The following is a 21731-nucleotide window of genomic DNA, read 5'->3' on the forward strand; positions in this document are numbered from 1 at the left end:
TGTGTCTAATCTGCCCGTCGCTTATCAATGACTTGTTTGCAGTCAACATTGTTGAAACGGATTGTTTTTTAATCGCTTCATTTCCGTTTTATAGCATTTTGAAAAGCCCTCGTTTTCAAGGAAAATATAAAGATTCCGTGATAATCGGCATTTACTGGAATATTCTGGCATACACAAAAACGTTGTCATTTCTCTGCCTATTTATGAATAGTTTTCAAATAAACGCTAGATTATCGATAGTATATGTGTACTTATGCACGCTATAGAAGCGGGCTGAAATATCGATTCTCTCATTTCCTGATCAGCGAGCACACACGGACACACACACACATATGGGACACATTGATATATCTTATCCTAAGACTGGTAAAATAAATTCCTTACCTAGATTGTCTTTTAATATACTTGTGCTGTTCAAGTTGGTCATGAGCAGTAAGACTCCTGTTTTTATACATAATCAGATTGTTTTTAGTAATACTGTGCACGAGCATTACACTAGAGGTTCCAGTAGTGGGCAGCTTGAATTGCCAGGTCCTAGAACCAGCGCTCTGGGGAGATCTTTTATTTTTAGAGCATTAACTCTGTGGAATGGCCTGCCTCGGAACCTCTGCTGCATTTACAGTAGATTCACTTTTAAAAAGAATCTTAAATTGTTTTTAACACTGTAAAGTAATTTTTTGTTTTACACTAATGTAATTTTAGCTATATTAATTGTTACAGTAGGTTCATTATGCATTGTGTGTACTGACTTTTAATAATTTTGTTTTTTGCAATAGTGATTGTTTTTGTGTGTTTTTTTTGTGTGTGGACCCCAGGAAGACTAGCTGGTTGCTATCGCACCAGCTAATGGGGATCCCTAATAAAATCAAATCAAATCAAATCAAACCTCAGATCAGATGTTATCCAAAAAGATTATTCCAATTCCTGATTGCCATTCCAAATATCGGTCGTGTTTATTGATTCAGCGTTGGGTACTGTAAATACATAATCCATGCATTTTCCGGGCCGGCGATCCCAATGGATTCTTCAGTTGGCTTGACGGAAAAGTAAAATGAGGAAACTTATAAGATCCAATCCATTATCCAAACAAATAACAAATAGGTAACCCCACCACCAAGACAAAAGCAACAATGTAATCCTGCACACTGCTCTTGCAACATCTCTTTTATTATTATTATTTGCTGAGAAATAGATAAAGTCAGGGTGCATGAACATTAGCCTTGGATTTCGGTGATGTCCCAGATGAATTTGAGTGGTAGGTCCTTCATTCTCTCCTCATAAACCCCGTCAAACCGCTCGCTCTGAGCCACGGACAACGAGTTCTTCCAGTCTCCAATGGTGCCTGACGGAAAGAAGAAAGGGTGGGCGTCAACAGAGGCAGCATGGAAGGAAGGAGGGACAGAGAGGATCAACTGAGAGAAGATGGTGAGGTGATGGGTTTGGAAAGTGGAATCGATAAGGTGCTAAAAGGTTTGTTTTCAAAGTTCAGAAAGGTGCCTATTGAGGCTTACAATAGTCTTATTGTGACAAAACTAGGCAGTTTTTGAAGGTGTGGTAAAAATAACCAGTTAGTGCTTATTTACACTATACACATCGATGTATAATCAATTAATTTGTTATTGTCTTGAGGTGTATGAGTTGTGGATTGGAAGAGAAGGGGAGGGCCCGGAGGCGCATCTTGTGCACGGGGGCCCAGAATGTCTTGCTATGTCCCGGACTATGCCATGACATAATGTAGCCTATACCATTACAGTAGCACACATACAGCTCCAGCATGGTGAGTGCCCCCCAGTGACCAGTTAGTGCCATGCTTCACCCATGCACTACAAGGGACAAGTTCTGTTCCTGTGTTGTTGGACTATATTTTCTCTGTTCTGTTAAAATGATTTATTTGCCTATTTCTGCATACTGTGTGGTCCCTAGACAGTCTTGGAATTACATATATTAAATATTAAGTATATTATATTTGGAATGACTGTAAACCTGGGACTCTGAGATATCTTGTGGATCCATAGTAGCCCTTTCAATGTATTGACCACTTTTTTAAACTTGACCTCACTGTATGAAATTACCTATTGTGATTACTAGGATAATCACAGCCTTGTGAAACTTTGCAAGGAAAAGATATCTTCTAGACCAGTGGTTCCCAAAGTCGGGGTCGCGACCCAAAGGTGGGCCACGGGAGGGCCACGAGATTATTTCCAAAAAAAAAAATTTAGAAGCAGGCCAGGACAGTGTTTCTAGTTGTATTCTAAAATGTGACTATATGGTTTTATATTAACTTAATAAATAAACAAAAACGAAAAATCGACTTATTTCAACGAACATTTCACACTAAATAACAGATTATGTACATAAAACGCTGAAAACAACCGAAGCAACAATAGTATTTTAATGAGGCTATTATTATTATCATTATTATTTTGCAACAAGTTAGCCCTCTCATAAATAGCACATATAAATGAATAACTAACTTGAACTAACTTAATAGGATTGAAGTGATATTTGGCTTAAAAAATCGGTCGCCTGGCAAAAAAAAAAGAAAAAAAAAGCCTGACGATGTGCATTGGGCCGTGGCTCTCTGACGCCTTATTTTCTGGGTCCCGGCCTGAAAAGTTTGGGAACCCCTGTTCTAGACCAGCGGTTCTCAACAGGGGTGCCGCGGCACACTAGGGTGCCTCAGAGAGCCTTGAGATTTCTCAAAAAAGAAATATATATATATTTTTAATATGATTACAGAAAATGATCACTAAAGTGCTATCTGTTGCAGCTGCACTGTTTTCCACCATATTTGGATAAGTTTGACCATTTCTCAAAAACTTAAAATCATTTTAATTTTTTTATGTTTTTGGGAGCTTTTTCATTTGTTTATTGCACAAGTCCGGCAGAGAGGAAGGATGGGAGAGAGATATGGGGCAAGACATTCAGCAAAGGTCCAGGAGTCGAACCCGGGACGGCCGCGTTGCACTGCAGCGCAGTTACGTGGTGCACCACCCTGGCGCCCTGAAAATCATTATTTAATAAAACGGAAAAGGATCATAATGTTACTCTGGATAAAGAACCCCTTTACAGACAACATTGAGACAAAGCTTCCTGACACATCTCCATCCAAACTCTTGGAAGAACCCATTGAAATCTCATCTGATACCACCTGGAGAGCTTGTTTCAGTGAAGTGCCCCTGGAAACATTTTGGTCTGAGTGTGGTGCTGAGTACCAAGTATCTCATGATGATGCAGCAGTTAATAAGGTGTTGATACCATTCAGCACCACATATGTGTGTGAAGCTGGCTTTTCATCCATGACAGCTCTGAAAACAAAATATAGGGCCAAGTTGAGCCTTGAGGATGACAAAATGCCTTGTCAAAGATCTCCCCACGTATTGACTGTATTATTAGCCAGCAGCAGCAACAGACCTCGCATTGAGCTAGAAATGTCCACTGAGTGAACGAGTGCTTATTTTCTGTATTTATTTATATATTTTTGAGAAATGGTAACTTGGTGATCCCTTTCTGTATTTAAAAATAATCCATGATTTTCTGTTTTTGAGAAATGGTCACACTTATCCAAATATGCAATTTTTTATGGAAAACAGATAACAGATTTACAGATTAACAGATTTATGCAACAGATAGCACTTTAGTGATAATTTTCTGTAATTTTATTCAAAAAAATATGCTATTTGATTTACTACTACAAGCAGTGTAATGTCAACAGTACTAAGGCCATGTCCAGACTAAACCGATTTCGGTCGTATCAGGCAAAGTATTTGATCGTTTGCCCCTTTCAGCCACACGGAACTGCGTTCTGGCAGCCTGAAGACGCTACCTTCTGAGACCGGCTTCCAGAGTGCGCAATTCTGAAGACGCCCCCCTTGCATCTTTACAAGCGAAACGCGTCTTCTCCTGAACCGATGACGCGATAGCCCACCTCTCCCTTACCCCGCGTGTGAAAACCTCAACAACAATGGCATGTACAGAGTAGTTGCATTCGTGTTACAGAAGCTATTGAGATTGATCAGGCTTTTACAGCTAAATGTACTGCGCCTGTACTACCGGTTGAGAGAGTGAACAGTTTTAAGTACCTCGGAGCCCACATATCCGAGGACTTGACATGGACCACACACATTGACAGTGTTGTGAAGAAGGCACGACAACGCCTCTACTTCCTCAGGCGCCTAAGGAAGTTCCAAGTCAGTCAGAAGATCCTTAAGAACTTCTACTCATGTACAATAGAGAGCATCCTGACTGGCAATATCACCTCCTGGTTTGGGAATAGCACCGCACAAGACCGAAGCAGACTACAGAGAGTGGCACGTTCAGCCGAACGCACAATTGGAGGGGGGCTTCCCACTCTCCAAAACATTTACAACAAGCGGTGCAGGGGTAAGGCTAAGAGAATCAAGGACTCCAGCCACCCAAACAACTGCCTCTTTGAACTGCTGCGGTCAGGCAAGCGATACCGGAGTCTCATGGCAAGCACAGAAAGACTCAGAAGAAGCTTCTATCCCCAGGCCATCAGGCTGCTCAACGAACAATAACACTATGCAACAACCATCAAATGCACACACATCCACACGCACACACACACTTTAAACAAACAACACACTGCAGCACCCACTCTCCACACTTTAGAACACCTAAACACACTTTATATTTATTGGTAAAGGATTTGCACTACAACCCATACCTCAGTACACCTTACTTAAAATTTTACCTAAATTGTACCTCATCCCATTTCTGCTTTGCACTATATAGTATTGTATATTAGTATATTGCATAGTATATTGTATATTGTATGGTAACTCAGTTACTTCTATTCTGCATCGAACATTGTACATATGTATATACTGAACACTGTGTCTACGTACGTGACTTCTATTTTTACTTCTATTTTTACATGCTATACTATTTTATTTCATACTTATCTTGTCTAGCACAGTCTCTGGAGCGTAACAGTAAGAAGCATTTTGTATAAAAGTATTCTGTACTTCTGTATGACAACTATTAAAGAAACTAGACTACCACCGTCAACAACAGATTGACATCTCCCTTAATCCGCATGCAAAACCCAGCCAACAAAAAAAGAAACATGATACATATATTTCTTATGTCCAGATATGTCCTGGCTAGAAGTGTTTTGTTCCCTATAGGGAGGCAAATTCTCTATTTTTTTTAACCTACTTTTTCTGCGGATGGTTTTGTGAATAAATCTCCATTATGCTTCAATTAATGTGTGTTTATTGTATAGCAATAAGGTTGGATGAATTTGGCAATTGTATAAAGATGTAAGCACTGTCTATCTGTAATAAAATGTTCAATCAATCAATCCAATAACACACGCTCACTTCATTCTTAGATGGCATGCCTTGAAACAGCGCACCTCCGAGCTGCTTCCACACGGAGGCAACTTCTCTCTTTTTTTCCCCTGCTGATGGTTTTGTCAATAAATCTTCAATTAATGTGTGTTTATTGTATAGCAATAAGGTTGGATGAATGCGCCAATTGTATAAAAGCCATTACACCACTTGTAGTCGTGTGTTATGAGAATTAGAGCATGCCTAGGGGGGTCTAACGACCCTCGGCTGCGCCTCAGGCCTAACAACCACCCCTAGGCATGCTCTAATTCTCATAACACACTCCTGCGCGTGATGTAATGCTTAACACATTCGGGACGGGCCACGGATAAATCCGTGTTTCGAATCCACCGGTTGAGGACCAACCACGGACATGTCCGTGGCAAGGTTGTTTTGGCTTTTATTCCATTTTTCAATAACCTACTCGATGTCACCGAGCGGCACTGCAGATCTACCCTCCTCTTCGAATTCTGAAAAGTGCATTACCGGCCAGATCCTCTTAGGGGCGCTGTCTCGATAATGCAGTGTGCCCTGTGGCAGAATGGTGCATTATTTTTTTTGACTTTCAATGTAGTTTCCAGTAGCTGGATTCTGGATGTGCAGCATAGTAGCTTGGAATACCTTTTGCGACGCCGAATTCACTATGCAGTAAAGGAATATATCATCAGCCAATGGACATATCGATATACCAGATGGCGATTGATAACTGAGAAATACTCTGGGAGATCCAACCGGCCCACGGTAAGATCTTTTTCACGTAAATTACATGCTGATCAGGGCTTGTTTTGATAGGCATCCACCCGATCAACGAATGAGGCTAACACGGTTATTGGTAATCAATAATCAGAAACGACGTCCCCCGCCCCCCCCCCCCTTTCATGCATTCGTGGTGGACCATCATACAGATCATATGCAGTTTGAGTTTTAACTGTAGCTTCTGTATATCCGAAATGCCATTGGATTTAACGTTAGTAGCTTAGCGGCCTGTATCTCGCCTTCCAGGAAATATCCCAGCCGAAATCCCTTATAACGCTTCCCAGGTGGCCAGCATACTCGGCCCAATTCCGGCTACCGGTCGGCACACTCGGCATATGTCCGGCACGGCACGCCAACGATGAGCCGGATCTGGCGCGGTAATGGTTGCCGGGGCAGTGCCGACTCGCGCTCGCCAAAGATAAACCGGCTCTGGCCCGGCAATGGTTGCCGGGGCGGAGCCGACTCGCGCTCGCCAAAGATAAACCGGCTCTGGCCCAGCAATGGTTGCCGGGGCGGAGCCGACTCGCGCTCGCCAAAGATAAACCGGCTCTGGCCCGGCAATGGTTGCCGGGGCGGAGCCGACTCGGGCTCGCCAAAGATAAACCGGCTCTGGCCCGGCAATGGTTGCCGGGGCTGAGCCGACTCGGGCTCGCCAAAGATAAACCGGCTCTGGCCCGGCTCGGCTTGCCGTGCCAGAGCCGACTCGGGCTCGCCAAAGATAAACCGGCTCTGGCCCGGCTCGGCTTGCCGTGCCAGAGCCGACTCGGGCTCGCCAAAGATAAACCGGCTCTGGCACGGCAATGGTTGCCGGGGCAGAGCCGACTCGGGCTCGCCAAAGATAAACCGGCTCTGGCTCGGCAATGGTTTGCGGCGTCGTTTCTTGCGCTAGCCTCTTGTTAGCCAGCATTGCCTTAATAGCTTTGAGCTAAGGATCTTTGCCGATGCATAAAGTATTGTTTATAGTGCATTTCTTGCCACCTTATAGCATTTGTACATTTGTATGACCGTCTATAATGCTCCCGTTTTTCCGGACGTTTTGGTAATGATTTTCACTATAAAATCATATTTCTAAATGACAGGAAGTTGATAAACTGGCCGGAATAGCTTTGAGCTAACGGATCTTTGCCGATGCATTCCATTCTAAACGTAACGTTAGTTGTTCAAAACATTACCCGTCTATATAATTTGTTCCTCAACGTTATATAGACAGGTCATGTTTTGTAAACTAACGTTATGTTTAGAATGGAATGAATACGGGTCGGGAAAGATAGTTAGCTCAAAGCTAATCCGGAAGGACAGCTAACAGTAGCTACTGTCTAACTGTGATGCATTTTCTGTTTGCAGTCCAATGTTCACCAAAACACACACCCACACACTTATAATTTGTTCCTCAACGTTATATAGACAGGTCATGTTTTGTAAACTAACGTTATGTTTAGAATGGAATGAATACTAACACAACACAGACTGCAGCTCCCCAAGCTAACACAAGCTAACACAACACAGACTGCAGCTACCCAAGCTAACACAAGCTAACACAACACAGACTGCAGCTCCCCAAGCTAACACAAGCTAACACAACACAGACTGCAGCTCCCCAAGCTAACACAAGCTAACACAACATGGACTGCAGCTCCCCAAGCTAACACAAGCTAACACAACACAGACTGCAGCTCCCCAAGCTAACACAAGCTAACACAACACAGACTGCAGCTCCCCAAGCTAACACAAGCTAACACAACACAGACTGCAGCTCCCCAAGCTAACACAAGCTAACACAACATGGACCGCAGCTCCCCAAGCTAACAGAAGCTAACACAACACAGACTGCAGCTCCCCAAGCTAACACAAGCTAACACAACACAGACTGCAGCTCCCCAAGCTAACACAAGCTAACACAACATGGACTGCAGCTCCCCAAGCTAACACAAGCTAACACAACACAGACTGCAGCTCCCCAAGCTAACACAAGCTAACACAACACAGACTGCAGCTCCCCAAGCTAACACAAGCTAACACAACACAGACTGCAGCTCCCCAAGCTAACACAAGCTAACACAACACAGGTCATTTGGACATTCTTTCGATGCCATTATGAATGACTAGCAATCTGTCGGAGTCGATGAGAGCTTTCATTTATGTCATTTAGTCATTTATTCAAAATGCCATTCCAGAATCCGTTCCTATGAGACAGTTTTAGTTCAATTCTGCACTAATGCCAACTGTTTAACATGAGTATGCAACAAGCTCATACTGGCTGCATATCTGTTCTACTGTCTATCTAGAAGCTCATACTGGCTGCATATCTCTTCTACTGTCTTATCTAGAAGCTCATACTGGCTGCATATCTCTTTCTTATCTAGAAGCTCATACTGGCTGCATATCTCTTCTACTGTCTTATCTAGAAGCTCATCTGGCTGCATATCTCTTCTACTGTCTTATCTAGAAGCTCATACTGGCTGCATATCTCTTCTACTGTCTTATCTAGAAGCTCATCTGGCTGCATATCTCTTCTACTGTCTTATCTAGAAGCTCATACTGGCTGCATATCTGTTCTACTGTATCTAGAAGCTCATACTGGCTGCATATCTGTTCTACTGTCTCTAGAAGATCATACTGGCTGCATATCTGTTCTACTGTATCTAGAAGCTCATACTGGCTGCATATCTGTTCTACTGTCTCTAGAAGATCATACTGTCTGCATATCTGTTCTACTGTCTTATCTAGAAGCTCATACTGGCTGCATATCTCTTCTACTGTCTTATCTAGAAGCTCATACTGGCTGCATATCTCTTCTACTGTCTTATCTAGAAGCTCATACTGGCTGCATATCTGTTCTACTGTATCTAGAAGCTCATACTGGCTGCATATCTGTTCTACTGTCTCTAGAAGATCATACTGGCTGCATATCTGTTCTACTGTCTCTATATAGAAGATCATACTGGCTGCATATCTGTTCTACTGTATCTAGAAGCTCATACTGGCTGCATATCTCTTCTACTGTCTTATCTAGAAGCTCATACTGGCTGCATATCTCTTCTACTGTCTGTCTAGAAGCTCATACTGGCTGCATATCCTTTCTACTGTATAGAAGCTCATTGGTTTGTAAATTGACTAGATTTTCTAGAGATTTTTAGTTTTTAATTGTATGTTTTGTAATCTGTATCTGTCGTTACCAGTTAGTCGTGTTACTTTGCTCGTATTCACTGTTCTGGTGGTTCTAGTTGTACGCCTGGATCTGGTGTTCTTTGACCGTGTCCTATATGCCCTGTAAATAATATGTACAGATACCGAGATGTCACAAATATGTTACCTGTTACCTGTTTATTGCACAATGTTGTTTTTTTATTGGATTCTATTATATGTTGTACCACGTATTGCACATCGTTGCGGGCAAGACCACCCGCATTTCATTGTATACTTGTATGCCGTGACAATTAAAACTCTTGACTTGACTTGACTTGACTTGACTTGACCCTGCTACACTTCATCTCAAAACAAACTGGTCAGACTACATGCTTGACCTTACTCCTAGAACCCACCTCGCCCCTGCCTATGTGACAACGGCTTAGACGACAGAGTGCAGCAACTTGCAATGGGCCTGTCTACAAGATACACTATACACGATCAAGGTACCCATATATGTGTACATATCAAAATACTTCCCAAAGGTCAGTGAATACCACGACCACAACACCATAGAGGGAGCTCCACAAATCATGTTAAACCCAGATTCGGCTCAAACAGGAACACGTTTAGCAATTATGCCACATCAATGTGGAACGCCCTACCCAAAGCTGTAAAGGAATGTGAATCACTACCCACTTTCAAAACCACTCTCAAAGAACACCTACGGGAGACTGCAATTCGAAACTGGCCCCTGTAAATGTCCTAACCCAACCCAATGTACAGTCAATTACCAAACATGGTTTTGTCAATATGTACAGTTGCTTGTGCAGTTGTACAGTGTCCAGTGTCCACCCCTACCCAACCTACCCAACCCCCCCCCCCCCACTCCACCCACCCCCCCACCTATAATGTATACGTTTTCATAAATGTATAGCCGTATATCCTGATGAATTGAAAATGGGGGACCCTGATGCAAGACGAAAGTATTTCTCTGGTCTGCATCCCCTTAACAATTGTGTGTATTGAGCTGTACTGTATTGTACCCATTCTGCAATCTGTTAATAAAGTTTTCAATCAATCAATCAAAACCGTGGTCAGTCTGTGCGGAGAAACAAGGATCCGAGCATGGTTGCCAGATCGGATTAACAATATCCGAACCGCCCATTATTATCAAAGGTCTGTCAGATGAAGGCGGACTCTCAAATCTGGCAACACTGATGCGTTGCATTGTGGGGGATCCCGGTTTGAAATTTGAATTGAAGCGCGCAAGAGATCTGGACCACGTCGTGAGCATTGCAACTGTTGCATCTTCTCCTCAGGTAATTGTGTGCAACACATATATTTTATTATTTATAAGTAATGCGTGCCGCTGATATAAATGAGTGCTGTTTAGTCTGTGTTTTCAGTGACTACTGTAACGTTATTAGCTCGATATTATGAAACTGCAGCGGGGTAAACTACCGGAGCTGCTAACTGGCTAACGGTATGACTAGCTAACGTTGCTATACTGTACCCGGAGCTGATAGCGTTATGACTATGAGAGCTAACTTTTGTTAGCTTGGGGAGCTGTGGTCCGTGTTGTATTAGCTTGTGTTAGCTTGGGGAGCTTACTAACCCTACTGTCATGCACTAATAAACTAACCTACGCTGTAACACGCAACACTTTGATGAATATTGTTACTCAGCTGATAGAGTTGTAATAAAATATATAATTTCATTGTTGCAAATACTGTTACAGTGCTGGATCTCATCAATGAGATGAACGCAGAAGACGGCTCAAGAACAACTACTTCAAGTGGTCGTAAGTGATGTATACATTTTTTTATTGTGTGTGTGACTATGTATATATAATATATACTTTTTAATCTGGGACATCATTTCAAAGAGTCATCCTGTAATGCCCTCTCTCCCCCTCTCTCTCTCTCTCTCTCTCTATATGGGTAACGCATGTATTCCTGGTAACCTGCCCCATTTCTAAGCCATATAACCCAGGACGTTATACGAACAACATTAAAATCTTTTCTCATGTCAAGAATGATTGTTATAGATGCCAAATAATTCACCTTAAAAAAAATACATCATGTAATGAGGGATGGCGGACCTCTAAAGTTGACCTAAGTTACCGGGAATACCAATTCACTATCTCCTCCAATTTAAGAGAGAATTAAAATGTTTTGGTTGTTTTGTAGGGATATCATCATCATGTAACATAATACCATAGTTCTCCCCGAGTTATCTCAAGATAATTCAAATTTAGCTGAATCTGAAGGGAAAATCCGGGTATGGGATATGAGTCAACATAGTTCATGACCTTCAATTGATAACAAACATAAAAGGCTTAATTTTCATGGCAGATGCATGATATGTTTTGGGCATGATCTTGGCACCCCAATGAACAACCAAAATGAGTTTCGTCTTTTGTGGCCAATTATTTGAGGAGATAATTACGTTTCACATATTGATCCCAGGTTACCGCGAATACCTATCCTCACAATTCCAGATAAACACTTAAATCTCCTATTTGACTAAAGATTGGTGAGATTTTATTTTTGGAAATCATAACATCAATAATAAGGGTTAGGTGTAAACCAGAATTACTAGAATGTGTTGTGTTTTGTCTGTTAAAATGAGCAAAAACAAGGAAAGGGTATTCCCAGTAACTTAAAAACAAGTGCAAAAAATACAGTTCTAGAACAAGTATTTTAATTTTTTCTATATTCAAGAAAGTGGAAAGGAACCCAACATTTTCAATTGTCTGCACACAATCGTTGTTTTGTTATTCACCACCATGCCCCTAGTCAGTCTACACCACCATGCCCCTAGTCAGTCTACACCACCACCATGCCCCTAGTCAGTCTACACCACCATGCCCCTAGTCAGTCTACACCACCACCATGCCCCTAGTCAGTCTACACTAGCAACCTGCGCCTAGTCAGTCTACACCACCATGCCCCTAGTCAGTCTACACCACCATGCCCCTAGTCAGTCTACACCACCATGCCCCTAGTCAGTCTACACCACCACCATGCCCCTAGTCAGTCTACACCACCACCATGCCCCTAGTCAGTCTACACCACCACCATGCCCCTAGTCAGTCTACACTAGCAACCTGCGCCTAGTCAGTCTACACCACCATGCCCCTAGTCAGTCTACACCACCATGCCCCTAGTCAGTCTACACCACCACCATGCCCCTAGTCAGTCTACACCACCACCATGCCCCTAGTCAGTCTACACCACCATGCCCCTAGTCAGTCTACACCACCATGCCCCTAGTCGGTCTACACCAACCTGCCCCTAGTCAGATATGCTTACTTTTGGTTAGGCCTCCAAATTAAGATAATCTGGACAAACCTGTCAGATTTTCTGATTTATATGTAGACCGGTTTGAGTTTATTGTAGTGATGTTACTGTGTTTCAAAATCTCAGATATTAACTTGTTAAGTGTTTGTTTTTTTACAGTATGTAAAACCCTACTGTCATGCACTAATAAACTAACCTACGCTGTAACACGCAACACTTTGATGAATATTGTTACTCAGCTGATAGAGTTGTAATAAAATATATAATTTCATTGTTGCAAATATACTGTTACAGTGCTGGATCTCATCAATGAGATGAACGCAGAAGACGGCTCAAGAACAACTACTTCAAGTGGTCGTAAGTGATGTATAATTTTTTTTTATTGTGTGTGTGACTGTGTATATATAATATATACTTTTTAATCTGGGACATCATTTTCAAAGAGTCATCCTGTAATGCCTTCTCTATCTCTCTCTCTCCCAAGACGGTCAAGATCTAACGTATTCTCGCTCTCTCTAGGTTCATGGCCACTAATGACTTCAGACCTTCAGAAGGACAGTATGCTGGATGAGGAAGGTCTTGGCCATGCTGCGATGGCTCCTAGAAGACAAGAACGGAGAGGTGCTGGACCTGGCTGTCAAATGGTTTGTAATGCTACAGTATATTGTATGTAGTTGTGCATGACATGGACTAAATTAGAGGTCCTAGATATGCAAAATAATATTGAGAATCACTGGCCTTAGACTATCTACTAACGTATTCTCGCTCTCTCTCTTTAGGTTCATGGCCACTAATGACTTCAGAGCTTCAGAAGGACAGTATGCGTGTAGCTTATTGCCAGCGGAAGAGTGCAAGAATGCTTCCGCATTCGTCACTGCACGCCAGTACGGTAATGCGCCTTTCCTTTCGCCCCGCTCAGACAAATGCATGTAGTACATTGCAACACAACGCAGCATTTCCGCGTACATTGCAACGAATCACTTGGAGTTTGAAAGTGATATCAGAAGAAACTACTCAACCTCAGCTGTCTTTAACTAGCAGGACGCTAGTGGGCTAGTCGCTAAAATATATATCGTTTTATATATAATTGTACCAACACAGATATTAGGCAGTACACACATTGTCCTGCAATACATACAGTGAATGCACAGCTACATTCGCCATATATTTATATCGCTGCTGCGGTCTACAGTGAAATGCAATATTATTATTATTGTAAAGATCATTACAATTATTATTTTGTGCACGTTGTGCAAATTGAGAGGCTGTGCTCTTTGCACACAACCCTCGTACACTTGTAACATTGCCTCCAGGCTGCGATTGTAATGATAATCTTTACAATAATAATAATAATATTGCATTTCACTATAGACCGCAGCAGCGATAGAAATATATGGCGAATGTAGCTGTGCATTCACTGTACATGTATTGCAGGACAATGTGTGTACTGCCTAATATCTGTGTTGGTACAATTATATATTTTAGCGACTAGCCCACTAGCGTCCTGCTAGTTAAAGACAGCCGCGGAAATGCTGCGTTGTGTTGCAATGTACTACATGCATTTGTCTGAGCGGGGCGAAAGGAAAGGCGCATTACCGTACTGGCGTGCGGTGACGAATGCGGAAGCATTCTTGCACTCTTCCGCTGGCAATAAGTTACACCCGGACAGTATGCTGGATGAGGAAGGTCTTGGCCATGCTGCGATGGCTCCTAGAGGACAAGAACGGAGGTGCAGGACCTGGCTGTCAAATGGTTTGTAATGCTACAGTATAAATTATTGTATTACATCACACTCACCATCAATGACTCCACCATCACCCCCTCCCCCCTAGTCTGCAACCTCTGTGTCATCCTCGACCCCACCCTCTCATTTGACCCCATGTCCGCTCCATTGTCAAAACTTCATATTTTCACCTCCGCAACATTGCCAAAATCCGTCACTGCCTCTACCCCCTGCTGCTGAATCCCTCATACACGCCTTCATCTTTTCCCTCCTGGACTACTGTAACTCCCTCCTCACTGGCATCACCTCCCGCTCCCTCCATAAACTGCAGATGGTCCAAAACTCAGTTGCCCGCCTCCTCACTAACACCCGGTCCCGCGAACACATCACTCCTGTCCTCCACTCCCTCCACTGGCTCCCGATCAACGAACGCATTAACTTCAAAACACTACTCCTCACCTTCAAAGCCATCCATAGCCTGGCCTCACCCTGGTCTTAAACTTTTTACACCAAGAGAACGGTGGGGAGAGAATATATACATATGATGGGGAGAGAATATATACATACAGTGGGGAGGAGACTGTACAATAGGAGGGGGTGGTTGGGAGAGAAATATACATATAATAGACAGTCTCCTCCCCACCGTATGTATATATTCTCTCCCCACCATATGTATATTTCTCTCCCACCCACCCACCCCCTCCTAATGTACAGTCTCCTCCCCACCGTATGTATATATTCTCTCCCCACCGTATGTATATATTCTCTCCCCACCATATGTATTTTCTCTCTCACCCACCCACCCCCTCCTAATGTACAGTCTCCTCCCCACCGTATGTATATATTCTCTCCCCACCATATGTATATATTCTCTCCCCACCATATGTATATTTCTCTCCCACCCCCTCGTAATGTACAGTCTCCTCCCTACCGTATGTATATATTCTCTCCCACCCCCTCCTAATGTACAGTCTCCTCCCCACCGTATGTATATATTCTCTCCCCACCATATGTATATTTCTCTCCCACCCCCTCCTAATATACAGTCTCCTCCCCACCGTATGTATATATTCTCTCCCCACCGTATGTATATTTCTCTCCCACCCACCCCCTCCTAATGTACAGTCTCCTCCCCACCGTATGTATATATTTTCTCCCACCCCCTCCTAATGTACAGTCTCCTCCCCACCGTATGTATATATTCTCTCCCCACCATATGTATATTTCTCTCCCACCCCCTCCTAATATACAGTCTCCTCCCCACCGTATGTATATATTCTCTCCCCACCGTATGTATATTTCTCTCCCACCCACCCCCTCCTAATGTACAGTCTCCTCCCCACCGTATGTATATATTTTCTCCCACCCCCTCCTAATGTACAGTCTCCTCCCCACCGTATGTATATATTCTCTCCCCACCGTATGTATATTTCTCTCCCACCCACCCCCTCCTAATGTACAGTCTCCTCCCCACCGTATGTATATTCTCCCCCCAACGTATGTATATATACCGCCATCTTTCTCCCGGGTTGGTGTGATCACATGACTGACAAAGCCGTGCAGTGATAGGCCAGAAGTCAATTCGATTGCATCCAGGCGCGATTGCTTATCCTGTCTGGGTAGCCCGGATGATGGTTTTTTGATCGGATTTTATACACCGCAATTATGCATCGAATTTTTTTTACATTGAATTTTATTATACATTCGAATTTTTTACATTGAATTTTTATTTCACATAGGTAAATTCAGAGCAAAAAAATTCAGATACATGATTTTCAAAGTAATTATTTTCAATGCTATAAATTCGGTGTCTGAAAAAATTCAGATACATTTTTCAAAGTAATTATTTTCAATGCTATAAATTCGGTGTCTGAAAAAATTCAGATACATGTTTTCAAAGTAATTATTTTCAATGCTATAAATTCGGTGTCTGAAAAAATTCAGATACATGTTTTCAAAGTAATTATTTTCAATGCTATAAATTCGGTGTCTGATAAAATTCAAAAATCAGATACATGTTTTCAAAGTAATTATTTTCAATGCTTTAAATTTGGTGTGTGAAAAAATTCAGATACATGTTTTCAAAGTAATTATTTTCAATGCTATAAATTCAATTCAGATACATGTTTTCAAAGTAATTATTTTCAATGCTATAAATTCGGTGTCTGATCAAATTCAAATACTTCTGTCACTCATTTGCTTCCATACTGGCTCTTGTATTTTGTTATCTTGCTTTCCTTCTCTCTCTTCTCTCTCTCTTCTCTCTCTCTCTTCTCTCTCTCTATCTCATCCTCTTCTCTTCTGTCGTTGAATTTGTGGTTCGTTCTTTTTATTTGCCTTTTTCACTTTTCGTGTAGGGCAGTGAGTGGAAGTCCCATCCCCTCCACGTCGGGGACCAGCACGCCTCGCCGGGGCCGGCGACAGCTCCCCCAGACCCCCGCCACGCTACGCCCCCACGTCACCTATTCCCCCGTGGTCCGTAAGGCTATGCCCACGCCTCCCGGGGTGCCCCAGGGGCGCCTCCCGGCCCGGCCCCCTGGCGCTTTTCTCCGGAGCCCCCCCCAGGGGCCTCCCCCTGCCGGCCCCCCGCCACCCCACCATGGCTCACCTCGTCAGGGTCGCCACCCGCCACCTCGCTGGGGTGACGCGGGAGGAGGGGGGTCTCCATGGAGGGCGACGGTTGCTTCTACAACCAGGACTACGAGCCACGCCACGAGCCGCCCGCCTATGAGCAGAGCCCCGCATAACATTGGGGTCTTGTGCTTGGCACTCCGAGCATGGCACTAACACTGTCACGGTTAGGAGTTTGATTCCTGCTGGGGCCACCCGTTGTGAATGATGTATACAGTCATTCCAAAGCACTTTATGTCCTAGTAATAGAGCTGTGCTATAGAGATGCTGTCATTCATTCATAACTAAACCAAAAGACATTTATAAACAACGTCTTACTAAATGCAGGCTTTCATTTACAACTGAACGGCCATATCACTCGTTTTTGTATTAATTCTCCTAAAAAATGTTGCTAAGCTAGACTAACATGAAAGTTTAAGTGAAAGTACACACTTGAGTAAAAGTCAAAGTTTCTACTTTTAAATGTACTTAAGTAGTAAATTGAACTTTTTTTCTGACTGTCTATATTCTTCTGATAGCAGGTGTTTAATCAAAGATCCCCTGTGGGAGAAGCTGTTGCAGGGGAACAATGGGTTAATTTCATTGGAGGCTTTGTCGTTGGGTTCAGAGAGGAGGATGTGATATTTTTTTGTTAATAAATGTTTAAATATCTATTCAAGTTGTCATTTTTAACTGGAAAAAGTAGCATGTATGGGGGTAATTGTTACTTTACTTGATATTTGAGCTTCACTGCAGAATGGTGTATATTGTGTACAATGTGCACATACACTGAGAATATATTTCAGTGAGGTAGGAGACAGCATGTAAACTTCTGAATTGTTCAATGCGGGACATGCCAATACTCCATTGGTAAAGGGAAGGGTCCTTAAATATGTGGCATTGTATTACTAATCAACCATTTCCTACTGTATTTCCGGTAATGTATGGTCATAGGCAGATAGTGGAGTAGCTCTGGCAGAATACTGGGTACACAGTAAATTCCGCAAAGTAAATTTGACTCAAACTGAGTACATTTCACTCAAACTGAGTAAAATTTCTTTACTCAGTTTGAATCAAATGTACTCAGTTTGAGTCAAATGTACTCTGCGGAATTTACTGTGTAGTACCATTGCATTGGCAGTGTCGGCTAGGCTTCGGGCAACCAAACCTGGCCCAGTGTGTGTGGGTCGCATCTGGGCTGCTTTAGGCAACCCGACGTTCACCGCTTCCGGCAACCCCGGACATGGCCCAGTGTACTCGGGCCGGAATCGGCCAGTCAGTCATTGCCGCCTACTCGGCCGATCCGGACGTTCACCGCTTCCGGCAACCCCGGACCTGGCCCAGTGTACTCGGGCCGGAATCGGCCAGTCAGTCATTGCCGCCTACTTGGCCGACTCTGGCAGCCGGACTTGGGCCGACTAATTTCTTCCGGCCTGCCGGATACAGGCCATTAATGGGCCGGAACTTTTTGGCCACCTGGGATTATATTCAAGACGCTATAAAATGAGAACGTATTGATAATTTTTTTTCTTTAAGCCATTTTGAAGGGACGGTTTATGGTCTCAATTGACAATGAGAATGGACAGATAGCAATACTATAAAGTATAGATTTATCTCTACAAACAGCCCCACGGACTATGCAAGTCTGTTTAGAAATGCTGGCCGTCTACAGTGATTTTAGACGGATCCAAATGGCCATGTATGTGTTAAGTATCCCCATGGCATGGTGTTGAGCTGTAGCCAGCAAGCTATGCTATGCTATCAACATTACATTACAACTAAATAGCTAACCAACTAAATACAATAGACAGTGGTATCCTGAGGATAACGTTAAATACAGACAACTTTTGCTACAATTACAGTGGTATCCTGAGGTAACGTTAAATACAGACAACGTTTGCTAGTCGAAAGGACTGGACAGTGGACACGAACAAGTCAAACATCAATCGATAAATTTAATAGAACACAGGTAGTTTGATCTGCCTCCGAGTCCGACTGCACCACAGGGCTATTATACTATATACAGCTTTGAGCGTTCTCTCTCTCCTGCCGATTAAAATCAGCAGCTCTTCCTCCTCCTCCTTGTGTAGCTGCTTGCGCCGCGGTGTGTGTCTCTGAAAACTAGCGTCGGCTCAAAAGCACAGAACCGGAGACACAAGTTATCGAAAACAACAACAACAACACTTCCGGTTGGGGGTTTTCAAAATAAAAGAGCGACATCTAAAACAGGAAAGACATTTATTTAGTAAATTTGTGGCCCGCACTTATTATCTTGAGACATTTTCGTTTTTACGGAAACTTTTTTAAAATGAAAACAAAATTAAACGAAAAAGATCAGGCGGCTGGGTGGCGCAGCGGACATTGCGCTCGTCACCAACGCAAGAGACACCGGTCTGGAATCCGGCTGTCAGCGTTGCCTCCGGCTTCGGCCGGCCGTCATACTGACTCAATTGGCAGAGTTAGCGGGAGGGGAGTCGAAGGGTGGTAGTCTGGTCGTTGTAAACAGCGACTCCTACAGGTCGGTCAGGGTGCCTGCACAGCAGAGACAGGAAAAATGGCGGGGGCAGTGTGAGCCTCCTACACGTTATTCCTCGCCAATGAGAGTCCGCGCTGGCAGGTGAAAAGAAGTGACTGGCTGCCTCCACATGTATCGGAGGCAGTGGAGGTTTCTCTATGACAACACGTGAAACACAAATTCACTCATAATTCATAATTATTATTAATTTACATATACCTATATATATATATATATATATATATATATATATATATATATATATATATATATATATATATTAGAGGTGGGCATAGATTAATTCTTTTAATCTAGATTAATCTATCTGCAATCCTGGATTTAATCTAGATTAATCTAGATTAAAATGGCTCAAAAAAAAAAAAAAAAAAAACTGCCGAAGGCATTCAAAATATGTGTGTTCTACCCAAATAATGACCAGAAGTAAGTCCTTACTTTTTCTTTCCTCCTTATGTTTCTCAGGCCAGGTGGCCCATTACACCATGAGCCCATCTCCCGTTTCCAAAATGCATTACAGACTGTTTGAAAAAGCTGTTTTGCTATGATAATTGGTAATGAAATATCAAAATAATGTTCAATAAGATGTACTTGTGTTTAATAAGTTGTTTTATTCAGAAGTTAACACAAATACATAATATTACCAGTACAGTACAGTATCTAGCACACTCTCAGGAGCAAAACAGAAAGAATCATTTCAAACTTGAACTATGTGACATGGCTTGAATCAACTGCTCCAGTGGAGTTGCTCAGTGGCCAATGGTGTCAACTGTGGTTGTACTGGGCAGCTCCCAGGTGTGAATGGAAAAGAACATCTGTGCTCAGCGAACCTATACCCTGGGTAAATAAAGGTAGAAAAAAAAATGTTAAAAAAAAAAAAAAATAAAAAAAAATTAGATTAATGCGTTAATTATATTATCGCGCGATACTAGTATAGCGTTAACGCAGCACGTTAACGCCGTTAACGGCCCAGCTCTAATATATATATATATAAAAAAATATATATATATATATATATATTTTTTTTTTAATTATTATTATAATTTTTTTATTATACATGTTTTCCTCTGTAAAAAATGCCAGTGATTTTTTTTTCTTTCAAAAATGGCCAAAATTGACAGCTCTGAGCAGGCCTGCACTGCAGTATTGCCTGCAGTAATTATTTGTGAAGAAAACTTCACAGGTGTGACCCATTGTTAAATAAATAATAAATAACAGCGAATCAAAATAGGCTATTAACTTCATCTAAGCACGGTCTGTGCAGTTAAACTCTTGCCATTGAATGGAGGGTTGATTGATTGACAGCCCTTGACATCCAATACACGGAGGTTGAATATGATTGGCAGCCTTGCAAATCCAATCAGAGATTGCTGCATTGCAAAGTCAAAACGGGTCCAGCTGCATGTCCGGAGGATAGGTTTAGCTCGGGCCAATCTCAAGTTTCTCAAGTTTCTTTATTAGTTGTCATACAGAAGTACAGAATACTTTTATACAAAATGTAACATAAAGAAGCATTTTGTATAAAAGTATTCTGTACTTCTGTATGACAACTAATAAAGAAACTTGAGAAACTTGAGATTGGCCCGAGCTAAACCTATCCTCCGGACATGCAGCTGGGCCCGTTTTGACTATGTGAAAGTTGAGACTATGAGAAAGTTGTTGTTTAGTAGTTAGTAAGATGTACAGCTATAACAAGTCAAGTCAGGCTAAATTAAACTTTGCGCCAACATTAGGACCGAAGTATAAACCAGCAACTGAGCAACATGAAGAAGTGGACTTATGCATCTGGATCAGAAAAAACGTTGTGGATGAAAAAGTAAGTAGGCTACAGTGCTTGTATGCTAACAGTAGCTAGCCAGCTTAGCCTACATCACAATGATAATCACCAAGCTAACTTACTGTACACTCTGTAGGGCTGGGCAATTAATCGAAACAGAATCGCGATATCGATTCATAGACCTATGCAATCTCATTTCTAAGTTATGACTATTTTCTTTTATTAAACTTTTTTTTTTTTTTTTTTTTTTTAACTTTTTAAATTATTTTATCTGGGTTGAACATGATTTGTGGAACTCCCTCTGGTGTTGTGGTCGTGGTATTCACTGACCTTTGGGAAGTATTTCGTCATGCACATGGGTATCTTAGTGGTGTAGTGTATCTTGTAGACCAGGCCCATTGCAAGTTGCTGTACTCTGTCATCTACTCTAAGCCATCCTAGGTTGTCAAAGTGGACAGGGGTGAGGTGGGTTTTAGGAGTAAGGTCAAGCAGTAGTCTGACCAGTTTGTTTTGTGATGTTTGTAATCTTGTTTTTAGTGCCTTTGAGGTG

The 21731-nt window shown here is 42.4% G+C and overlaps 1 protein-coding gene and 1 long non-coding RNA gene across 2 annotated transcripts in view; one reads left to right on the plus strand and one right to left on the minus strand.

The window, feature by feature from the left end:
• Nucleotides 1–1214: 1214 nt before the first annotated feature.
• Nucleotides 1215–21731, minus strand: part of LOC311248265 (amine sulfotransferase-like) — a gene marked incomplete at both ends in the record, with an annotated part of 41418 nt that continues 20901 nt past the window's right edge. Inside the window, one exon of the mRNA XM_084339178.1 lies at nucleotides 1215–1342. Coding sequence (XP_084195304.1) covers nucleotides 1215–1342 — 128 coding nt within the window. The remainder of the gene's footprint in view (nucleotides 1343–21731) is intronic.
• LOC311248264 lies at nucleotides 14203–17548 on the plus strand. Its single transcript, XR_014620933.1, has 2 exons — nucleotides 14203–14293; nucleotides 16622–17548. It is a non-coding gene; the product is annotated as an uncharacterized lncRNA (long non-coding RNA).

Source organism: Notolepis coatsorum, assembly GCF_963971535.1.
Source record: "Notolepis coatsorum genome assembly, contig: SCAFFOLD_1029, whole genome shotgun sequence".
In the NCBI taxonomy this organism is placed as follows: Eukaryota; Metazoa; Chordata; class Actinopteri; order Aulopiformes; family Paralepididae; genus Notolepis; species Notolepis coatsorum.